Source organism: Eptatretus burgeri, chromosome 9, assembly GCF_056783735.1.
Source record: "Eptatretus burgeri isolate ZD-2024b chromosome 9, Ebu_testis_v1, whole genome shotgun sequence".
NCBI classification, from domain to species: domain Eukaryota; kingdom Metazoa; phylum Chordata; class Myxini; order Myxiniformes; family Myxinidae; genus Eptatretus; species Eptatretus burgeri.
In genome coordinates, this window is record NC_140969.1 from 11,608,405 (window position 1) to 11,630,233 (window position 21,829).

Below are 21,829 nucleotides of genomic sequence, written 5' to 3' on the forward strand. Positions count from 1 at the left end.
AGATATTTCTGCCATTCCTAACACAGATCAAAAATACATCTCATTCACAAAAACAATTCATACATCCCCCATAACCCATATCAGATTTCTTGACACATACAAGTTTATGTCAAGTCCATTATCTAACTTAGTATCAAATATTAAAAACTTCCCGAGTCTTAAATCATATTTCTCAAATCAAGAAGAGAAAGATCTCTTATCACAAAAGGGAATATATCTGTATGACTATATGGATTCATTTGAGAAGTTTAAAGAAACACAACTTCCTTCAAGGGAAAGTTTCTATGGAAAGTTAAATAAAACTCATATTTCCGATGGAGATTATACATAAGCTAAAAAGGTTTGGGAGAAGTTTAATATAAAGAATCTTGGAGAATATCATGATTTGTATCTTAAAACAGATGTGTTGTTATTGGTTGATGTGTTTTAAACTTTTAGAACAGTTTGTCATAATAAAATTCTTATGGATTAGACCCCATTCACTGTTACACAGCCCCAGGCTTGTCTTGGAGTTCTATGTTGAAAATGACAAAACAAAATTTGGAATTAATCAGTGATATAGATATGCTTTTAATGATAGAGAAGGCTACAAGAGGAGGAATATCTCAAGTATGTTCCAAGAGATATGCCAAAGCAAATAACAAATATCTTCCTGATTATAATAAGAATGAGGACAACTCTTACCTGATGTATTATGATGCTAACAATTTGTATGGGTGGGCTATGTCTCAATCTTTACCTTATGGAAAACATAAATTGGTTAAAGAAAAACATTATGAAAAAGTTTTACTTGACATTGTAATCTCCTCTCAAAAATAATTGGATGAAGCTGAAGTTGGATATTATTTTGAGGATGATTGAAAATATCCAGAACTTCATAACAAACATAAAGACCTATCTTATGCCCCTGATAAAGAAAGTCCAAGAAAAGAATGGTTAAGTGATTACCAACAGTCATTTAATATAAAAGGTAAATCTCCAGAAAAACTACTTACAACATTAAATGATAAAGAAAGTTATGTTTTACATCAAAGGAACTTGAGACAAATTTATCTGCTGGGTTGAGAGTGAGAAAAATTCATCGAATTTTGAAATTTAAACAAAGTCATTGGTTAAAGAAATATATTGATTTTAACACAAAAGGGAGAACAGAAGCAAAAATAGATTTTGAGAAGGACTTTTATAAACTAATGAATAATGCTGTATTTGGAAAGACTATGGAAAATGTTAGGAATCGACAAAACATAAGACTTTCTACATCTTGGAAACAGGCTTCAAAGTTAATTAATAGACCAAGTTTTGAACGAGCAGAGGTGTTTTCAGAGAACTTTTGTGCTATTCATTTGAAAAAAGAGAGTATTGAAATGGATAAACCGATTTATATAGGAACATCAATTCTTGACTTGTCAAAGTCGTTAATGTATGACTATTACGATAATAATTTAAAATTAAAGTACAAGGATAATGTGTCATTGTTATATATGGATACAGATAGTTTTATATTAGAAATTAAGACAAGTGATGTATATGAGGATATGATCGATAATATTGATATGTATGATGCAAGTAATTATAAGTCTGATAGTATGTTGTTTTCATTAAAGAATAAAAAGGTTATCGGTTTGTTTAAGGATGAGTTGGGTGGAAAGGTCATGAGTGAATTTGTGGGTTTGAGATCAAAGTCTTAAGCTTTTACGTATATTGATAATAATAAAATTGAAAGATGTGATAAGAAGCTAAAGGGAATAAAGAAAAATATAATCAAGGAAACAATAAACTTTAAACATCATTACAACTGTTTAACCTTAAAGAAGGAAGAGTACAGAAAAATGAATACAATAAGAAGTTATAAACTTCAATTATATACAGAAGAAATAAATAAGAAATCATTAGGAGCTTTTGATGATAAAAGATATATTTTAGAGAATGGAATCAAGATTATCCCTTATGGTTATAAGTATGTGTTAAGGGGCATCTTTTTACTGATTTATAAATGATAGAACCAAGCAATAACCAAACCAAAGAGTGGAGATGTAATCAGCCTTGGTATTTAAATGGGAAACATAACGAATGTGAGAAATATCAAATAAGTCTTATTGAAAAATAACCGGGGTAAAAGTAAATAAAACAAATAAGCGGATAAATTTAATTACAAATACGTTGGAGGATGTAAAGGAAAAATAAATATCCTTGAATGGACTGAAAACTTTGATGGTTATCAATTGAACAATGGAAAAACAATTTACTACAATCTCAAAATGATATGTGGATCAGGAGGTGGACAAACAAGAACATTGAGAGAAGTTTATCATTTTATTTCTGCTCAACAAAGACACATAAACCAAGAACTAAGTTCTAAAGTAATATTTGTGAATATACTCAATGGTGATGAATGTACAGTGCTCCCTCACCTATCGTGGTTAATCCGTTCCAGACCCAGCCGCGATAGGTGAAAATCCGCGAAGTAGAAACCACATATTAATTTAATTATTCAAATATATTTAAACACATTTTAAACGTATTTTAAACCATTATACAGCATCCACACACTCTTATTAACCTTCCCCACACACATTTAATCAGTTATTTAAAAAAAAATTTTCATCGGAAATGCAACTTCATGGGGCTGCAAAGCCTAAGACAAAAATATTTTTTAAAATATAAATTGTACTATAAAATATAAAAAAAATGTATTATGAGTACTGACCTATGAAGATATGACGATGATGATGATGATATCTGTGCAGTACTGATGACAATAAAGATGACGATGATGAGATGAATGTAGTACTGCACAGCCAAGAAGAGCATTAAATTCTCTTCTACTGGAGGCGACTTCTACTCTTCTACTTCTACTTGAAAACCCGCGATGTAGTGAAGCCGCGAAAAGTGAACCGCGATATAGCGAGGGAGCACTGTAATCGGAAAATTAATTTATTACCTCGAATAGAACATGGACAAATATTTATTGGATCACTCTTTGAGTGGAGTAAGTAATGGGGAAGAGATCGATCTCCTCTTTTGACCCATGGACCAAGAGTCATAGGGGGTCTTGAGACAATTTAACATGACCTTGTATGGGAGAAAATCATTCTCCTGTTTAAGGTTTTTAAAGGGGTTGTCAGAAAGGTTAGCCTATACATTTGTATGGGAGGGGGAGAAAATCATTCTCCTCCTTTTGGCCTGATGGGTCTCGAGTCAGAGAGTTCTCCCTATACATTTGTATGGGAGGGGGAGGAATCAGTCTCCTGTTTTGAGGTTTTCAGGGTTTAATTCATAGAGTTTACCCCGTTTTCCACATTCATTTGCATGGATGCCTCAGAAACCCCATTATTCCTCTACCGATGGTCCCTGGCTGTAAGAGAGAGAGAGATGATGGTCCTGGCTGTAAGAGAGAGAGACGATGATCCTGGCTGTAAGAGAGAGACGATGATCCTGGCTGTAAGAGAGAGACGATGATCCTGGCTGTAAGAGAGAGACGATGATCCTGGCTGTAAGAGAGAGACGATGATCCTGGCTGTGTGTCTCAGAGAAATCTGTTTGTTGCTGGCTGGAAGAGAGAGGGAGAGAGGGAGAGAGGGAGAGAGGGAGAGAGGGAGAGAGGGAGAGAGGGAGAGAGGGAGAGAGGGAGAGAGGGAGAGAGGGAGAGAGGGAGAGAGGGAGAGAGGGAGAGAGGGAGAGAGGGAGAGAGGGAGAGAGGGAGAGAGGGAGAGAGGGAGAGAGGGAGAGAGGGAGAGAGGGAGAGAGGGAGAGAGGGAGAGAGGGAGAGAGGGAGAGAGGGAGAGAGGGAGAGAGGGAGAGAGGGAGAGAGGGAGAGAGGGAGAGAGGGAGAGAGAGAGAGAGAGAGAGAGAGAGAGAGGAGACCATGAGGCCCTTTCCTCCTGCCTTTATATAGACAGCCCTCTTGTACCCTCCTGTGCGGGTCTTGTGCATGCACTGTCGGTGCCCTTAGGTAGCACACGCTGAACGATCATCGTTGTAAAACCTCAAGTTCGGAGCTTCTTGGTAGCACATGTGGAACAGCCATTTAATAGTAGGGTGGGTGGCATAGTATGAAGGTACAATGGGTGTGTTTTATGGATTTAACACAGATCGGAGATGGGAAAAAGAGACAGACACAAGGATAAAGGGTGACAGGGAATCTAATGATACATACTGGAATGGTTGTGAGCCTGGCGAGGACGTCATGCACCTCCTGGGTGAATAAAGGCACATACACATAGGATTAGTCAGTTATATCATAGTATTCTGGTTAGTATTTAAGTTATATCGTGTATATGGGGATCGATGTGTGTTGCGAGTACGAGTTAGCACAAGTTGGTATTTCTTTCACCCTCTCTACCTTTTACATCTCATACAAAACACACTACAACTCACATACAGATCTCAACATACCCCTTCCTTTTGCAGAGAAATTAGAGCAACGCTAGTGTCACTTTGAGTCAGCAAAAGCACGTTTGGGCTTGCGTACCGATTCACCCAAATGGAAGCCATCTATCAAATCTGAAGGTGCTTCTCGGCTTCCAGCCTACTCCCCCTTCCCGGGAAAGGAAACCACTATGGTGAGGCTCCGCCAATCAGGCACTGTTGGAGGGTCGTGGGGTGAGACACAGCCAATCATCACCTCAAAGGTTTGACTGCCCCCGCAAGCCCTAGACCTCAGGAGAGCCTCAAGGATCACTAGTGCAGAGAAGGGGAAAGGAATAAAAGGAGGAACACACTGGGGATTCAGTAAGTAAGTCTTGGGTCTTTATCATGGTTTGCCTTTTGTCTTTCATTGAAGCCCACTTCACCCTCCGTTTTTCTCTCTCCGCACCTTTTCTATACAGACAATTATGTTTCTTCTTCACTTTCCGACTTTCTTGACGATCTTCCCACCTTTCTGACTCTTGTCATTTCTTTCTTTCCGGACTGTGTGCGCCTTTTACACACAATACATATCTCACCCCCGTTGTGATTTCCACACACCCTGGTTGCCAGCAAGTTTCTCAATTTATGGCTTCCCCTCACACCTCAGCACGAGATATCTCAACCATGAAGAACATCACGTTCGGCCAGAGTTCCAGTGACCCCATAAGATTGGGTGCTGTCGGAGTGGAGGAGGATGTTCAGGAGGCGGTGCATGAGAGGTGAGTCCGAACGGCTGAGGAGCGGTAATTGCAGCCTCAACCGGGGTTGAAAAACGTGCATCGGGATGTGTAGCAAACCCTACACGATATCAATCACACTCGCATTTCTTGACCCTTCTTCCCAAACTCTCTGTGTTCCTCCTTTGAGTGTCTAGATGCATTTTAGTGTAAAGGTGTTAAATCATTATAAAGAGGAATCTGAGGCCGGGAATTTTCACGTAGGGGAGAAGGGGAATGTATGCGTGCTGTAAATTACGGTATCGAATATGCTTTGCTTTGCCCCTCTCTGAATTATCCCACCATTTTCCCATTGAATTCTCCAACTGCCATTCCTCCCACCAATTTCCCGCTCAATTGCTTGGTGTGTAATAAAGTGCATGGAAGTTTTTTTTTTTATCGTGTCTTGACTTATCCTGCTCAGGTTTGGTCTGAGATAGCACTTCTGTGAATAGTAGCTCAAGTAACCAATCGGCCCGTTAGTTAGCAATAGTGTGATGTGTGGCATTGGTTCGCTTGGCCATTTAGTGGCTGCTACGCAGCCGCAGGCATGGTTCCCCATCTGTTTCGTTCATCTCAAAGGTATGGTAAACCAACACTGGGCATGAAGATCCGGTAGAGGTGGGGGTTGTAAATGGCATATGTGGTCTTCTTATAGACTCGTCAGGTACAGTTATCTGACCCCCGATCATCACAGTGATGAAGCATGGAATTTGGAGAACTCCACAAGGCGACCGCAACAACACGATCCTGGTCGATAATAATTTGGGTTTACAAACACTTCTGCTGACACACATAAGGATGTAACTATCGAATCATTAACTCCTCAGTCATTTTCGTAATAGTACATTAAAATTACACAAACTTAATTTTTTTTAACGTTTTCTCTTTTATGGCACAGTGATATCCCCTCATAATTAAGAGAAATATTTTGCAGGTTTTGTGTTCTGTCAGACTCTGCTATTCGCGTAGCCTTGGATGTTGCGAAATCTCGTTCCTGAAAAATGCTGCGAATGTCGGAAAAAAAAATGTTTTTTTTGTTTGGTTGGTTTTTTTTTACATGGTCTAGGCTCGTGGAAGAGCGATTACCCAGAATAAATTAGGACACAACATAACAAAGGCAACAGCAGGAGAAAGGGGAAACAACAGCAGCAGGGTCGAGCGCGTTAGTGGACTCGTCCACCCGATAGTGCTGAGCGCCTCCGAACTTGGTCGATGCTGTCTCTGTAGGGAACAATTGTGTAGATTTTATCATCGTCTGCTCTCACCAACTTTGCTTTAAGACAAAATGAATGAATGGAATGGAAGGTCCGAAGAAGAGGAAGATTACTGACTTCTTTTTGTCTGTCAATGCGACAGACCATGCTGGAACAACAGATGAGGCACAACAGGGTAGGCCTGCAGCAACATCAGCAGAAACCAAGGCCCAACCCAATGTATGTAATGAAGCAACCGCTTCTTCCAATCCCTTTGACAATCTGATGCAACAAATGTCAAATCATGCCTGCGTCGGAAGGTATACTGCCCGTGCCAGCTTACGATGTCAGTGATATTGTGGCCGGCAATGTTCGCATTGAGTCGCTTCCAGGTGATGAGAAAAGTCAACTACTTGAATGAACATCACTGCCTGCAAAATTTGGATTCTCTGTGTGTTCAACAGATTAATCGTAAGGGACAAAATCGTTCCAATGTGCTGAAGTTTCGCAAGGAGTGGCTTGATCGTTACAATTGGTTGGTTTACAGTTCAGTACTTGGAGGAGGGATGTGCAAGTTCTGTGTTACGTTCCCTCCTAAAAATTATCAAATCAAGTCAGGGGTGTTAGTCCGATCACCCTTAACTGACCTACGGAAAGCAACTGGAATAGACGGCGCACTGGCGACGCACGATTCACTGAACTACGACAAACAAGCTTTGCTTGCTGATAGTGATTTGATGGAAAGTGTCTGAAATCCGACCCAGAGAATTCCATATCTAATTTCCGATACAAATTTAATTATTATAAAAATCTACACATCCTGCGGCAAATTGTCGGTGTGGTGCTACTCTGCGGTGGGCAGAACATAGCACTCAGGGGTCATCGAGACGACAATTCGGTGAAATATAATGATGTCTCAAAGGAAATTCCCTATCCGTTTACAGCCACATTTCCGAAAATGATGACATCTAATGGTAGCATATGCTAAGTGGCAACAAGAATGCTCGCTGTACCTCTAAGACCATACAGAACAAGGTGATAAAGATAATTGGTGGCCAGATTAGAGACGGACTGACCATGTGTTTGAAGGAGGAAGGATTTTTCACCATCATAGGTGATGAGGTAACAGAACAAAGAACTACTGGTGAAGCCAGAGGAAAGGGCATAATAGATTGTTTATTCAGAAGATGTGTGGACATAAGTAAGTCAAGAGGGCAAAGCTGTGATGGCACATCATCAATGGCGTCATCCAGAATCGGAACTCAAGTGCAGATTAAAGCTGTCCAGCCTTTGGCGCTCTATACTCACTGCAACAGTCATGTGCTAAATTTGTCTGTCGCAGCAGCATGTAGACTACCCATGGTTCGCAATATAATTGATACCATGAATGAACTTTATCGATTTTTTGATAACGCACCCAAGTACCTTGAAAAGATCTTATCTGAACAAGAAGAAGAAACCTCGGCAAAAAAACTGAAAGGTCTGTGCAAGACGAGGTGGGTGGAGAGACTGTCGTTTCGAGATGGTTGAAGAGTTATATCCATTTGTCTGTATTTGCTTGGGCAGGATTGTAAATCGATAAATACTGTGGATCGGACAGTGATAGCCATGTTTCTGCACAGGGAATTTGGAGTTCACTAACATCCTTTCAGTTGGTTTTTGTGTTCATTACGGTCAAGAATAGCTTACATACTTTAAAAGGCCTTGCTCACAAGTTGCAACACAACAGCATGGATGTGCTGCGAGGCATACTCCATGAGTGGTGACAAGAAGGGTGCGCTCGCTCAACTGGAGTCGAATGCTGAAACTAAATTAGTTCTGTGGTTCGATCATGCGAAGGCCATGATACAATCTGTAGGAGGCGATGCCATATTACCGAGAGTTGTAAAATGACAAATCAATCGTCCAAACACTGCTGCTGATACTCCCTTGCTCTACTACCTTGTGCATTCCATTTCTTGATCACCTCAACCAGGAAATGGATACATGATTCTGTGCTGAAAACCAAGGAAGTTGTGATCTGTTTCAGCCGTTGCCATCTGCGATAATCGCCAATACCTGCGACATTCCAGCCCTGCATCAGAAGCTGTTGCATTGGAAAAACGACATGCACATCCCGCAAGACTGATAAATGAACTTAGAGAATGGCAGATGTTTTGGAGAAGGAAGCCCAACAACATGCTTCCAAGCACATTCATGGATTGTTTCCACATGGTAGATGTGGACAAATTTCCATCGATCAAAGTCCGACTCCATATTGGATGCACCCTCCCTGTCGGCTCCAGTGAAGCTGAACACTCCTTTTCTTGCCTGTGGCACCTGAAGACCTACCGAAGAAATTTCATGGGAGAAAGTTGGATGGTATCTGTGGCCCTCATGAACATACACCTCATGAAATTCCCCATATCCCCACATGATGTGTGACATTTTCATTTGGAAATACAAGCACCATCTATTCCAAAAGTAGTATCATTGACGACAAATAAAATAATTCACACCTGTCGTCCTGTCTGATCTCTTTTGTGAGGAGACCTCCTGCCTTAAGCTTTGCAACTTCGACGCATGGTGGTGCTGGGCTTCACCCAGCACACAGTCGGTCAACACCATAATTTCCCACAACGGGTGTGCACAGGCCTTTTTTAAACTAAGGATTGGTTGGGCAAGTTCGGCACTTTGGCCCACGAGTCATCGCGAATTTGCTGAATTGTTGAGCCAGGGAAAAATGCCACAAACTACAGAAAACTTCCAAAAACGCAGGAAACGCCATTTCCGATGATAAATTTCTCAAAATTTCCTCGAAAAGGACCCCCAAATTCCCATCTGTTGTTCAGTTATACGGCCTGGCGCACCCCCCTCGGAACCCCCAACGTCTTGAAATTTCTGGATCCGTCCCAGAGCGCGATCTAGTAGTTCTTGCTCACAGTCAACCTCTCTCAACTTTCATCTCATCTTGTCGTAATCTGCTTGATAGTAGTTCCTGGTTAGTACCTCCTCCTAATTCTGTGATTCGACTGTCATCTGAAATAATAATGTCACGTAATCACGCTTGCCTAAGGGTGGACCAATTTCCATCTCAGATGTTCCCTCTTCCTTATTAGTCAACACCAAGTCCAGGAGGCTGGGAGTTTGCCCATCTCTATATCTTGTTGGTTCACATAAGTGTTGATGAAGAAATTGGTCATTTACACAGTCAAAGAAAGAATGACTTGCATTAGAATCAGTTCCTTGGATGTTATTCATTTGCCAGTTTATCTCTCTATAGTCAAAGTGTCCTACTACAATTAACTCTCTATCGTTCAGTCTGCTTGCTTTCTCCCACAGTGTACACAGTTCTTTATTGTTGGCTCCATTGCTTGTTGGACTCCTGCACACACAGCCGGTTATGGGTGGTTGTTGTTGTTGTTGTTGTTGTTGTTGTTGTTGTTGGATATGAGGCTTGATGGGTGAATGCAGAAATAAAGACAGTTGGTCTCGAAGCCTTGTCTGGCTCATTACATGGTGGTAGTAGTTATTCACATTGACTCATGAGGGAGTGTTTTAAACCACCCCAGCCACTGACTTTGGATGCTTTAAACCTCAGCGATGCTTGGCGCCGATGGAGACTGCTGTTTGAATTGTTCTTGGAGGTGTCAGGACAGGGTTCGGAGTTAATACCGGAGAGCAAGAAAGTCATCACCTTGTTGCATTGTGCCGACGAGGCGTCTATCGACATGTACAACACATTCACGTTCAGCGAAGCCACGGAAAGCGACGAACGCAGCTCGGTATGCGAGAAGTTTGAGGAATATTGCAATCCATGAACGAACGTAGTTTACAAAAGGCATTGGGGAAACCCGACAACAAGAGCGTCCACAATTTGACCGGTATGTTACTGAGTTAAAAGAGCGTTTACTCCGTGAAAAGGATCTTGACCTCACCAAAGTGGTGCACATATGCAGAGCAGCCAATTCTCATCACGCCCAGTTGAAGACCGACAAAGACACCGCTCGAAGTAAATGAGATGTGCACTTTACAACAGCAGGGCATACTGCTGAGCCGTGCCCATACTCCCCGCAGTGAACACCGCTCTTCTTTGGCTCTGGAAGAGCCACCAACCATCGGTATGTGTTCCCGTTGTGGATACCAAAGTAAACGGGTGCACAAAATGCCCGACTAAAGAAAGAAACTGAAAATATTGTGGCCGCATGGGCAACTTCAAGAGAATGTGCCGTGCTCAACCTCGGAGACAAGTACATGCCGTCAACACTCACAGTGATGACGAATTTCATGCAAATATTGATCAGTTGTTTATTGATGGCGTTGATACTATCACCGGCAAGAATTGCTTTGCAGACTTAACTATTGAAGGGCTGATAGTGAAGGTCAAGCTGGACACTGATGCGCAGGCATCTGTCATGTCCTTTTCCCTTTATCAGAAATTTACAACGAAATCCCACATCCAAAGTTCACCCCTCACTTGCAAAGCATATGGGGGCATCAGGTTACCAAAAGTAAGGCTAACCTTCACTGCCAGACAGAAAACAGAGAGGGTACTTTTGATTGTGATAGTGTTGATTCCTTGGCACCACCTATTCTCGGACTGACTGATTGTATCACCTTCAACCTGAATAAATTTAGTGACAACGTTGATATTTGTTCTGTGCAACTGCAGCGAGAACCACTCGCATTGCCAGGTACAGTGTAACCCAGTCGTTTGCAGATGTCTTTCACAGCCTCGGAAAGTTCAACCGTCCCTATAATTTTGAATTGGATGAAGGAGTGCGTCGAGTGATCGAACCTCCATGGAGAGTTCCACATAGCTTGCATGATCGTCTCAGGCAGAAGCTCGAGGACACGGAATCACGAGGAATCATTACACAGGTGGTTGGGCCCACAGACTGGGTGCACAACCTCAGGATCATCGAAAAAATGGATCGCTCGTTATGGCTTGTTTATATCCAAGGAATATAAATAAAGCGTTAAAACGAGAGCATCATCAGATCCCCACTTCAGAGGAAGTAATCAGCCAGCTAGGAAGTAAGCAGGTGTTTTATATCTTTGATCAAAAGGATTCGTTCTGACAGATTCTACTGGACAAGGACAGTGCATTGTTGCGTACTTTTAACATGCCTTTTGGGAGATATTGTTTCAACCGAATGTTTTTCAGACTCAGTTCTGCAAGTGAAGTACTGCAAAATTGCAATCGGAGAGCCTTCGGTGATCTCGAAGGGGTGTATTTCGTTGCCTATGACATGATTGTGGCTGCGGCCGATGAGGTTAAACATGACGAGATTGTGGGAAAACCACTCAAGTGTGCTCGGTCTAGTAACGTAAAATTTAATTGTCAGAAGATTCAGTGGAAGGTGTCAGAGGTCAGCTATATGGGACACGTCGTCACTGCCGAAAGCCTTGGGCTTGATGTTGCCAAAATACAAGCAGTCACAAACCTGCCAATACTCACGTACAAAGTGGACCTGCAGAGCGCCTTGGGAGTTTCTAACTACCTCTCGCATTTCGTACCCAACATACCGATGATCACGGCGCCGCTACGTGACTTACTGAAGAAGGACGTACAATGGCAGTGTCCCCCTGAACACCCTGCAGCATTCAACACCCTCAGGCAGGAAATTTCCCATACACCAGTCCTGGAGTTATTTGAGACTTCCAAACCATCAGTCATCCAAGCTGACGTGTCATCTACTGGCCTAGGAACATGTTTGCTACAACAAGGACATCCAGTTGCCTATGCCTCTTGTTTGCTATGAGTGGCAGAGCAAAACTATGGTCAGATAGAACAGGAACTGCTTCATTTGTTTTTTGTGGTTGAAAGGTTCCACCACTTAGTATATGGATATAAGACAGAGGTGCAAACAGACCACAAGCCATTGGTGACCATCGTCAGAAAACCGCTTCACAGAGCATCACCCACATTACAAATGATGTTGCTTCGTCTTCTTCGGTATGACTTGAAACTCAAGTATGTGTGTGCCTGGCAAGGAACTGTATATTCCTGACAGTTGACACTTTCTCTAGAGCTCCGACTGGCACAGTGCCAACTGCCAGAGTTTTATTCGAAGACATGCAGATGAGGGTGCACCAGTTGATATCCCATTTGCCAGGAAGGCAACGCAGACTAGAGACCCTACATTCTGCAACCACAGACGATCACGTTCTTCAGATTTTAGCTTGATTTATCTTCAATGGATGCCCATCACACAAAGCCAACTTGCCATCCGGCATCAAGCCGTATTGGGACACCAGACATGAATTGCACCTTGCTCATAGTCTGCTCTTTTCTGGGAACCACATAGTAATCCCCAGAGCACAACGTAGCAACATGCTCAGGAAGATCCATGAGGACCATTTTGGACAAGAAAAAAGCAAAGCTAGAGCCCATGAAGTCGTCTTCTGGCCCGGAATGAGCAGTGACAATGAGCACCTTGTAGCCAAATGTCCAGTGTGTGCAAAGTTCAGACCAGCCAACTGTAAAGAACCACTAATGCCACAGGAAGTTCCACAAGGCATTTCCTCATAGTAATAGTAGTAGTAGTAGTAGTAGTAGTAGTAGTAGTAGTAGTAGTAGTAGTAGTAGTAGTAGTACTAGTAGTAGTAGTCGTAGTAGTAGTCGTAGTCATAGCCTACTCTTTCTCAAAATATCCAGAGGTGCTTTGGGTCCCTGAACTTTCTGAAAAGCACGTTATTGACAAACTCAAGCCAACATTCGGCAGACACGGCATTCCTCAGGAGCTGATAGCTAATAACACTCCATTCACAAGTTCAGAATTAAACAGATTCGCTCAATAATGGAGATTTCATATTACGCCATCAAGTCGCACATATGCCCAAACGGACAGGCCGAACGTATGATACGGACTGTCAAACAGGGGCTAAGGAAGGCTCGAGAATCTGGTGAGGATTTGGATTTGACCCTGCTGACGGACAGGAACACTCCCAGAGCAGGACGACCTTACTACCCAGCTCAGTATATTGATGAATTGAATCATCCGAGACAGGCTACTTACGACAGAGCGACTCTTGAAACTGCATATCCCGGCAGATGCAGGTCAGCTCTTCGTACAACATCAGCAGGTGGTGAAGACGTTTTACGACTGGAACTCCAAAGAGCTCTCACTTCTTACTCCGGGTGAAAGCGTCCGCTTCGAACAAGTAAGGGTCTGGGAACCATCAGTTTTCACCGCCATGCACCATTCGCCCGTTCATATCATGTGATGACGCTAGACGGCCAGGTTTACCACTGCAACCGCAAGCACCTCCGGAAGACCGCTGAGCCTCCTCCACATATTACCCCACTCCCAGTGGAAGACCAGTTGGCGAATCACGCGACAACAATGCCTCAATCACAAGATCCAGCTGAACAAACATCCTCAGCTTTGCAGTCTAAAGCAGTCGCAACACAAGTAGTAAAAGCCTGGTGTTGGCTTGGGATCTTATGGTCCTGAGTTGAGTCCCTGTCAGCTGTTGAGTTTACACCACGTGGGTTTGACTCAGCCCGTCATCCTTTCAAGGTCAGCAAAATGAGTACCAGTGTACTGGTAATCGGGGCATTGCATCAGCGGCGTAGTCGCACCCTCAGATGATGATGCCACCAACAGCCTTGTGCTGCATACGAAGGACAAGTAATAACACCACCTACCGGTAGCTCTTCTCGTGCTAAGAGACTACCTGCGCATCTTAATGATTATGTTGCGTAAAATTTGAGTCTACTGTTAGAGTTTGAGTTTCCGAGTTAATTACTACTCGACTGGGGTTTATTTAGTGCAGTTGTTTTTCTGTGTGCTTCAGTTGTTTTCAGTAATTGGGGGTGGGGGGGGTGAGTGGTGGTACTAGTTTTGACCATTAATGTGAGCTTTTGAACATTGAGGAGGAAGGTGGTGGTTGTTGTTGTTGTTGTTGTTGGTGGTGGTGGTGAGTTTGGAAGGTGGGTTTGAGGGTTGGGGAGTAGCGGCTGAAACCTGAACCCTCTCCAGGTTCCTCCTGATGACTCCATCTTTGCCCTTTACTTCTTCGGGCTCCTTCTTTGTCTTCCGTTTGATTTCTGCTGCTTCTACTTCTTCTTCTTCTTCTTCTTCTTCTTCTTTTTCTTCACGGGTGAATGCAGAAGTAAAGACAATTGGTCTCGAACCTTGGTCTGGCTAATGACACAGCCAACAGCAACAGTCTCTCCTCTCCTGATACGTGCATCCATACTTGCTCTCCAAACGGTGCCTCGCCCAGATTTGCTCAGGATCCTGAGATGCCATCGAAAGGTGAAACACCACTCGTCCTTTCACAACATCATCCTTTTGTAAACCTCAAACAAGGATGGCAATCATAATTATCGGCGGATGTTAATCAACAAGGCCAAGAAGAAAGAGACGTTGAAGGATTACATTGAGAATTTGCACTTTTCACTTACTCAGTTCACAAATGAACAATTTTCATCAATTACCCTTAAAATCTTTTCCACTTTTACATATTATATCAGAATCTCCGTCGATATAATTAAATAATATTCATGAACAATCGACAAAGTCGAACTCAGCTGGAGGAGCCAGAACCCCGTGCACCGTTTTTACCTCAGCAGGAAAACAAATTCTTCTTCTTCTTTTTCCCTTTCTCCTTCTTGACTCCTCTTCTTCCTTATTTTCCTCATGATCTTCGTCGATATAATTAAATATTATTCATGAACAATCGACAAAGTCGAACTCAGCTGGAGGAGCCAGAACCCCGTGCACCGTTTTTACCTCAGCAGGAAAACAAATTCTTCTTCTTCTTTTCCCCTTTCTCCTTCTTGACTCCTTCTTCCTTATTTTCCTCATGATCTTCGTCGGCAAGTCTTCTTCCTCTTCGCCTTTTTTCGTCCACTTATTCCTCTTCGTATATTAATTATTATACGACATCCTCTTCTTCAGTCCCGTGATACATTCCCTTTTCCACGATCTTCTTCCTCTCCCTTTTCTTCTTCGTCGAATTCCTCCTCGCGGTGCATCACGGCGCAGGGATAACGCTTGTCGACGTCGTAAACCGTCCATTTTCTCCATCGCGGGGAAATTGCTTTCATCGTTTCTGAACGAATTAAGCTGCAACAGGTAAAAACGAAACAGAGAATGAAATATAGGGCAGGTGTGCGCAGGTTCGTGCACGGGTGCGGCGGCTGTAAAAAACATGCAGGTTCGCAATACGGTGATGGTTGTTGGAACGAAACCTCCAAGTGCGAGAGGCACGCGTCGTCGGAGCAACCGCGTGACGTCATGCCATTGAGCACAACCTCGGAAGGGGAAGCCGGAGTGAAAGGAGCGCTTTATTGACTGAGTCACCGACCAACGGGTGGACGCTTTGATCGTCATCGAATCGTCAACGGGTTTCCACGATCGTCGCAGGATTCACGAGCCCATCTCGTGGCGACGACGGCGTCCCGACTCGAGATACCGAGCGCCAACGGACGGTGAACGCGGTCGAGAATTTAGCGGGTGAGTGACGTCACGCGGTTTCGGTGCAGACACGTTCGGTGCGTCGCAATGGATGAAATCCGTGCAACACACAAACCGGAGAATTGGCTCCGGGAAGGACACTGAACACTCGTGATCGAGCGACACACCTTGTGGACATGATGCACGTACGCTTCGTTGTGCTGCACGGGTGACTCGATCCGTTGCTGATTGACGAGTCGGTGGACGCGAGGGTTCCCGCCTTGGAAGGTGTTGGTTGTGATGCAGCGCACGACGGGAAGCAGCCAAGCGGGTTCATCGCCGCCTTTACCCATTGTTTGGTTCAACGTCCTCTCGGAGTAAAGCGAACACACACACAAACACACACACACACACACACCACACACACACACACACACACACACACACACACACACACACACACACACACACACAAACATACACACAGACACACAGACATAGACACAGACACAGACACAGACAGACACACACACACAGACATAGACATAGACATAGACATAGATACACACATACATACACACACACAGATACATACACATACACAGAGACACACACATACACATACACTTAGACATACACATACACATAGACATAGACATAGACAGACATACACACACACACACACACACACACACACACACAACATACATATACACACATACATACACACACACACACACACACAGACATACAGACATACACACACACACACACAGACACACACACACACACATACACAGAGACACACACATACATACACATACACAGAGACACACATACATACACATACACAGAGACACACACATACATACACATACACAGAGACACACACATACATACACATAGACACACACACACACACACACACACATACACACATTGACACAGACATACACACACACACACACACACACATTGACACAGACATATACACACACACACACATTGACACAGACATACACACACAGACATACACACACACACACACACACACATAGACAGATACACAGACACACATACATACACATAGACACACACACACAAACACACACACAGACACACAAACACAAACACATACACATAGACACACATATACACACACACACACACACACACACACACACACACACACACACACACACACACACACACACACACACACACACACACATATATTTGGTCATAGTCTTTCACGAAGTGGTTGGCCAGGCCTGAAGTTCCACAACAGTAATGACCCTCGCCGAAGGAGAGGATATTGCATTTGGGTCCGTTTGTCTGTCTGTCTGTCTGTCTATGTCTGCACAGAACTTTCGTGTTTTTCTCCACAACCACTTGTCGGATTGAGACAAAATTTTCACCATAGGTGCGCCGACTCGGGTAAAATGTTTTAATCATAATTATGACGTCATTAGTCACGTGGTGCGGCAGCCATAAAGGGAAAACAGAAAAAAATTGGGACCTCTATCTCTGAAACCACACCAAGGAAAAAAATTGAAACTTGGCACATTGCAAATATTCATGGGGAATAAGTGTGATGTTTGGATGACGTCGTAAGTGCCTTCCTTATGACGTCATAATTGCATATGTGGAGCGCTACATTTAAAGAGTGAAAACGTTTGAGGGTCAGAGTGATAAAATGGTCCACAGGGGAAAAAAATATTTTTTAATGATGACGTCATCAGTCGCGTGATTCGGCAGCTACATTGTTCTGATAAAAAAACACCTTCAAAAAACTTCTTCTTTGAAGTGGCTGAACAGATCAAGGCGAAACTTTACATGTATGACCACCTGTCCATGAGAAGATTTACACATATGATGTCATAGCTCACATGGTGTGCAGCCATATTGAATATACCGTAAAACCGATTAAAAAAAAAATCCACCACTCAAAAGAAGTCCTGGCGAGGGTCTGCAATCATTGATTGCTCTTTTTCTTGTTTGTAATTTCCCAGGGTGCTGGTGATGACTGCTCTACTCTTCACAAAGCACACCATCGGATATTTAACATCCAACAAGTAATGCTGGCAGTCAGAATAGCCAGCTTAACGTGCACCTGAGAAGATGGCACACTTTGTGATGCAACACCCTGCATCTGAAGCATAAATGCTGCGGTTTAAAGTCGCGTCTGTAATCTAACCCGAGACACGAGGACTCGAGAGTAGATGTGCTACCTGTGGACTGGATTATGCTGTGTGGACCAATGTAATAAGAATGATATGTACTTTCAAAATATTACATAGAATATATGCCTGTTTATTGTGTGTGTGTGTGTGTGTGTGTGTGTGTGTGTGTGTGTCAATCGGTGCACATGTTTGTGACAGAGCGTCGTCCACAGCCCACAACATCCTGGCATCATGGTGAGGCTAGCCGAGGCTGCAGACGGGCCATTCAAGGTGAACGGACGGTGGTCTACCGAGGGGTTGCGCCAACGCCATCGCTTGTCAGACATCAAGGCTGTCCCATGTGAGAACCTGCACAGAACGCAGACCAAAGATGACAACACCGCAGGGTCTCGCTTTACTGAGAGCACACACAGCGAGCTCGCCGCGCTCCCGCTGAGACACCGCCTGTATTGGTATGCCATGCAAGGGACCACCATCGACGTGTTGCTCTCGGCCGCAGAGCGCTTTCGACGTACGGGAGATCGGCGCCTCCTGGGCTTTTCGTCACCATATTTGACACTTTGCCATGCATTCATCGGCTTCACCCTCGAGAAGACCTACGTGTTGCAACGGCGGCTTTTCCCCGGGAGTCCATTTTGGAGCAAGTTTGTCCTGTTCGCGCTCGTCTTCTCGGTGAGCCGTGTGTCCCTGTGCAAGCTTCCTCCAGGTCGGTCGGCCCATGGTGTTGAACGACTCTCCGAGCCATCCGGTCCGTCCATCCCTCTGTGTCTCGCTCTGGCCATTTTCCACTCCTTCATCTTCCTCGATCGATTTCTGCGGCTCCGGCTCATACGGGACGCCCCTGGATGCGAACCCCGAAGGTCGGCACTCAGACATGCTTGGCGCTCCGTGCCTCAACACCTGCACCTTCTCTTCTTCGGGGCCCATGGCCTGCTGGACGAAGTCTTTTTCACGGCCTTTTTCAATCTCTTTGAGAAGGGCGAGTGGACCCTGGCTGGACACACGTCCTTGTGGTCTTTCGCCATGTACGGCTCGTGTAGCCTGGTGATCGAACGACTGTACGTCGAGCTGGCCGCGCAACGTGGATGGAGTGTCCAGCGCCGCCTGCCCGTGTACATCGCTTGCGTGTACCTTTGGGAGTTGTCCTGCGGTCTAGTGCTGCGATCCTTCGGAGCTTGCTCCTGGGATTACTCGCACTACCCTCTCAACTTCCAGGGACTGATCACGCTCATGTATTTCCCAGGATGGCTCGTGCTCAGCATTTATCAAGACGTGCTTTCCAATGTCCTGCTGAGATTGAGATACACCGAGGAGGCTGCCATGGTATATTAAAATTACATCCATTTCATCGCCTCCTTCCATCCCATCACCTTTCTCCTGTAGACGAAGGGATTTTGCATATTGGCAGAACAATTAAGATATCTCTTTCGTGTGGATAGTGTTGCTAAGGTATTGTGTGATCTTATTTGATATCTCCGCACACATCACATTCAATTCCTTAAATTATATATTATTATACCATATACAAGTTCCTGTCGAAGTATGACTGATCGACATGCCAATTTGTACTTGAAATCCAACCTTGTATTATATACTTTCACAGGTGCACATATGAATGAGCAGGAATCTGTCTTTGATGGGCTTAATGATATCTCAGGGGAGAGTGGGTGCTGGCAGTACATTCTTTTTCGGTAAACAGCACAAGGCTGTGGGGTAGTATCATTGGCTGAGCTTAGCACAGCGGCTATGCCGCTGATGCAACGCCCTCTGCTGGTTAGGGCAGGAACTTGTACCTCGTTCAGGGTACCGGCGACAGCTCGCCAACTGTTCATGAAAGACACCATGGGATCTTCAATATCCACCAACCAATGCTGGCAGACAGCACGTCCAGTTTAACGTTCATCCGAGGGATGGCACACACATTGATTAATCACCCTGCCTGTGAAAAACACCATGATGACAGTTTTTATAGCTGGGTCAGGATTTGAACCCAGGATAGACAGCTTTGAGGCGAGTGTGCTTACCGCGAGGCCATCCTGCCGGCAGCATCGTCTACAGGTACGCACACTGGCCTCTGAGCTCGACAGGTCTTTTGTTTGAATCCCGACCCAGCTATAAACTGTCACCATGGTGTTTTTTCACAGGGCAACACATCAATGTGCATGCCGTTCCTCAGATGGACGTTGAAGACCCCAAGATGTCTTTCGCGAGTGGTCGGTGAGTTATTGCCGGTGCCCTGAACAAATTCTGCAATGCTACCTTCACTCTCCCACCAATTTTGACTTGACAAACACAGAGAGTTGTTCCAAAACCTTGTCTCCACCAAGAGTTGAACGAGGCCTTCATCCTGCAGTGAATCAAAAGCAGGCTCATAATGAGGGCTGGAGGCTGTAAAGTCGGTATGTTTAAAAAGAAAATTTTACAAAACAACTGGTGGCACAGGTAGTCATCAAATCTAATTTACTCACGACATCATTCTGCTGGGATTGCAAGAAGTGTTTTCAACCTCTATGCCAATCTTTTGTACCCATTATGATGCTCATTCCTCATTATGTACAAAAAAAAAACAAACCAACTGTGATTTAGTTGCCATAGTAACATACAATCGTGTTTTACAAAAGGTCGATTTTAGTAAAAGGGAAAAAATTAAAAAACACTTCCGCAGCGCATCATGCACACCGTAGTTGTTTGTTTCACAAGCATTATCACTGGAACTACGTAATAATGTATATCACGAACGACAATGTTATTGGAGAGAGGAGGTGTATATGTAGCAGTACGCTGGTCCAATCCTATAATCCTTGAGTGTACATCGGGTTGAACACTCTGCCTTGTTTCGACTCATCCTTGTCTGTAACCTCTCCGTTTGTACCCCCCCCCCCCACCCCCGGCTTCATGAACGAGTCTTGCATGCTGAGAGATCCAATCAGAATGTTCATGTGAACTTGGTGGTACCTTGCACATTTTAAAGTGTCCATTATCTTCAAACAAACGATGATAAGAGCTGTGCAGAAAGAAAAAGAAGAAATCAATGATTGAATGTATATGCCAGAATGATTGTTAATATGTTACAGTTTTAACGACCAGCTCAGAATGTTGACTCGTGTCAACTACGATGTGCTATTGAAAATGTACCTTTGCAGTGTGGTTGCCACATGTCTCGAAGAAAATGCTTGACCAGCCCAACAGGATGGTGCAGGTGCAGTACGCTTACTTTTGAGCCATGTGGTCTGTCGGTGCGATTCCTGGCTAGACCAAAATGTCAGGATGGTGTTTCGAAGACGTCAAACGCTCGACACCAATCTGCCAGGACGGCATCGATTAGTGTTGCACGTTAAAGATCCCATGTTGTCTTTGGTAGAGTGAGAAGGCGGTTGCGGCCACCACTCTAGCCGTGAAAAGTCCAACCACTGAGTTGGGGCTCTGTCACCACCATCACTTTACACTATGGGATAATGGTCCATGGCAGAGCCTGAAACATGACACGAACAAATATTCAATCATTGTTTGGATAAAAGGCCATTAGATATCATCAATGAAAACCACCTTCAACTTAAATATTCACAATCATCATGTAACATGATGCCCTTTGGAGAGCGTTGTTGCTTCCGAAGCAGTAACTAGGCTACAATACTGGTTGGATCACCAGTCCGACTCAGGAAGTCAGGGCAGGAATTTACAATTTGTTCAGGATGCCGGCAATAGCTTGCCTTTGCTTTGTGAAGGACACCGTGTGATCTTTAACGTCTGCCAACTAATGCTGGCAGACTGAACATCCAGTGTAACGTCCATCCGAGGGACGGCGCACACACGTTGATTGATCACCCTGCCTGTGAAACACCGGGATGACAGTTTATAGCTGGGTTGGGATTCGAACCCAGACTGGACAGCTTGGAGGCGAGTGTGCTTACCTCTACACAATCCTGCTTAAATAT

At 44.1% G+C, this 21,829-nt stretch overlaps 1 protein-coding gene across 2 annotated transcripts; it reads left to right on the plus strand.

Annotated features, from left to right (window-relative positions):
• Positions 1-15,142: 15,142 nt before the first annotated feature.
• TMEM229A (transmembrane protein 229A) lies at positions 15,143-21,033 on the plus strand. Of its 2 annotated transcripts, none has more exons than XM_085894082.1 (2): positions 15,143-15,771; positions 18,093-21,033. In XM_085894082.1, the coding sequence occupies exon 2, from the start codon at positions 18,126-18,128 to the stop codon at positions 19,224-19,226; it is 1,101 nt and encodes a 366-aa protein (XP_085750208.1). In that variant the 5' UTR covers positions 15,143-15,771; positions 18,093-18,125; the 3' UTR covers positions 19,227-21,033. The 2 variants fall into 2 exon arrangements, with proteins under 2 accessions (XP_085750208.1, XP_085750209.1); XM_085894083.1 differs by lacking the exon at positions 15,143-15,771 and adding an exon at positions 15,782-16,088.
• Positions 21,034-21,829: the final 796 nt, after the last annotated feature.

Coding starts and splice junctions, on each gene's coding strand:
- TMEM229A (XM_085894082.1), top strand. CDS start 18,126: ATGGTGAGGCTAGCCGAGGCTGCAGACGGGCCATTCAAGGTGAACGGA.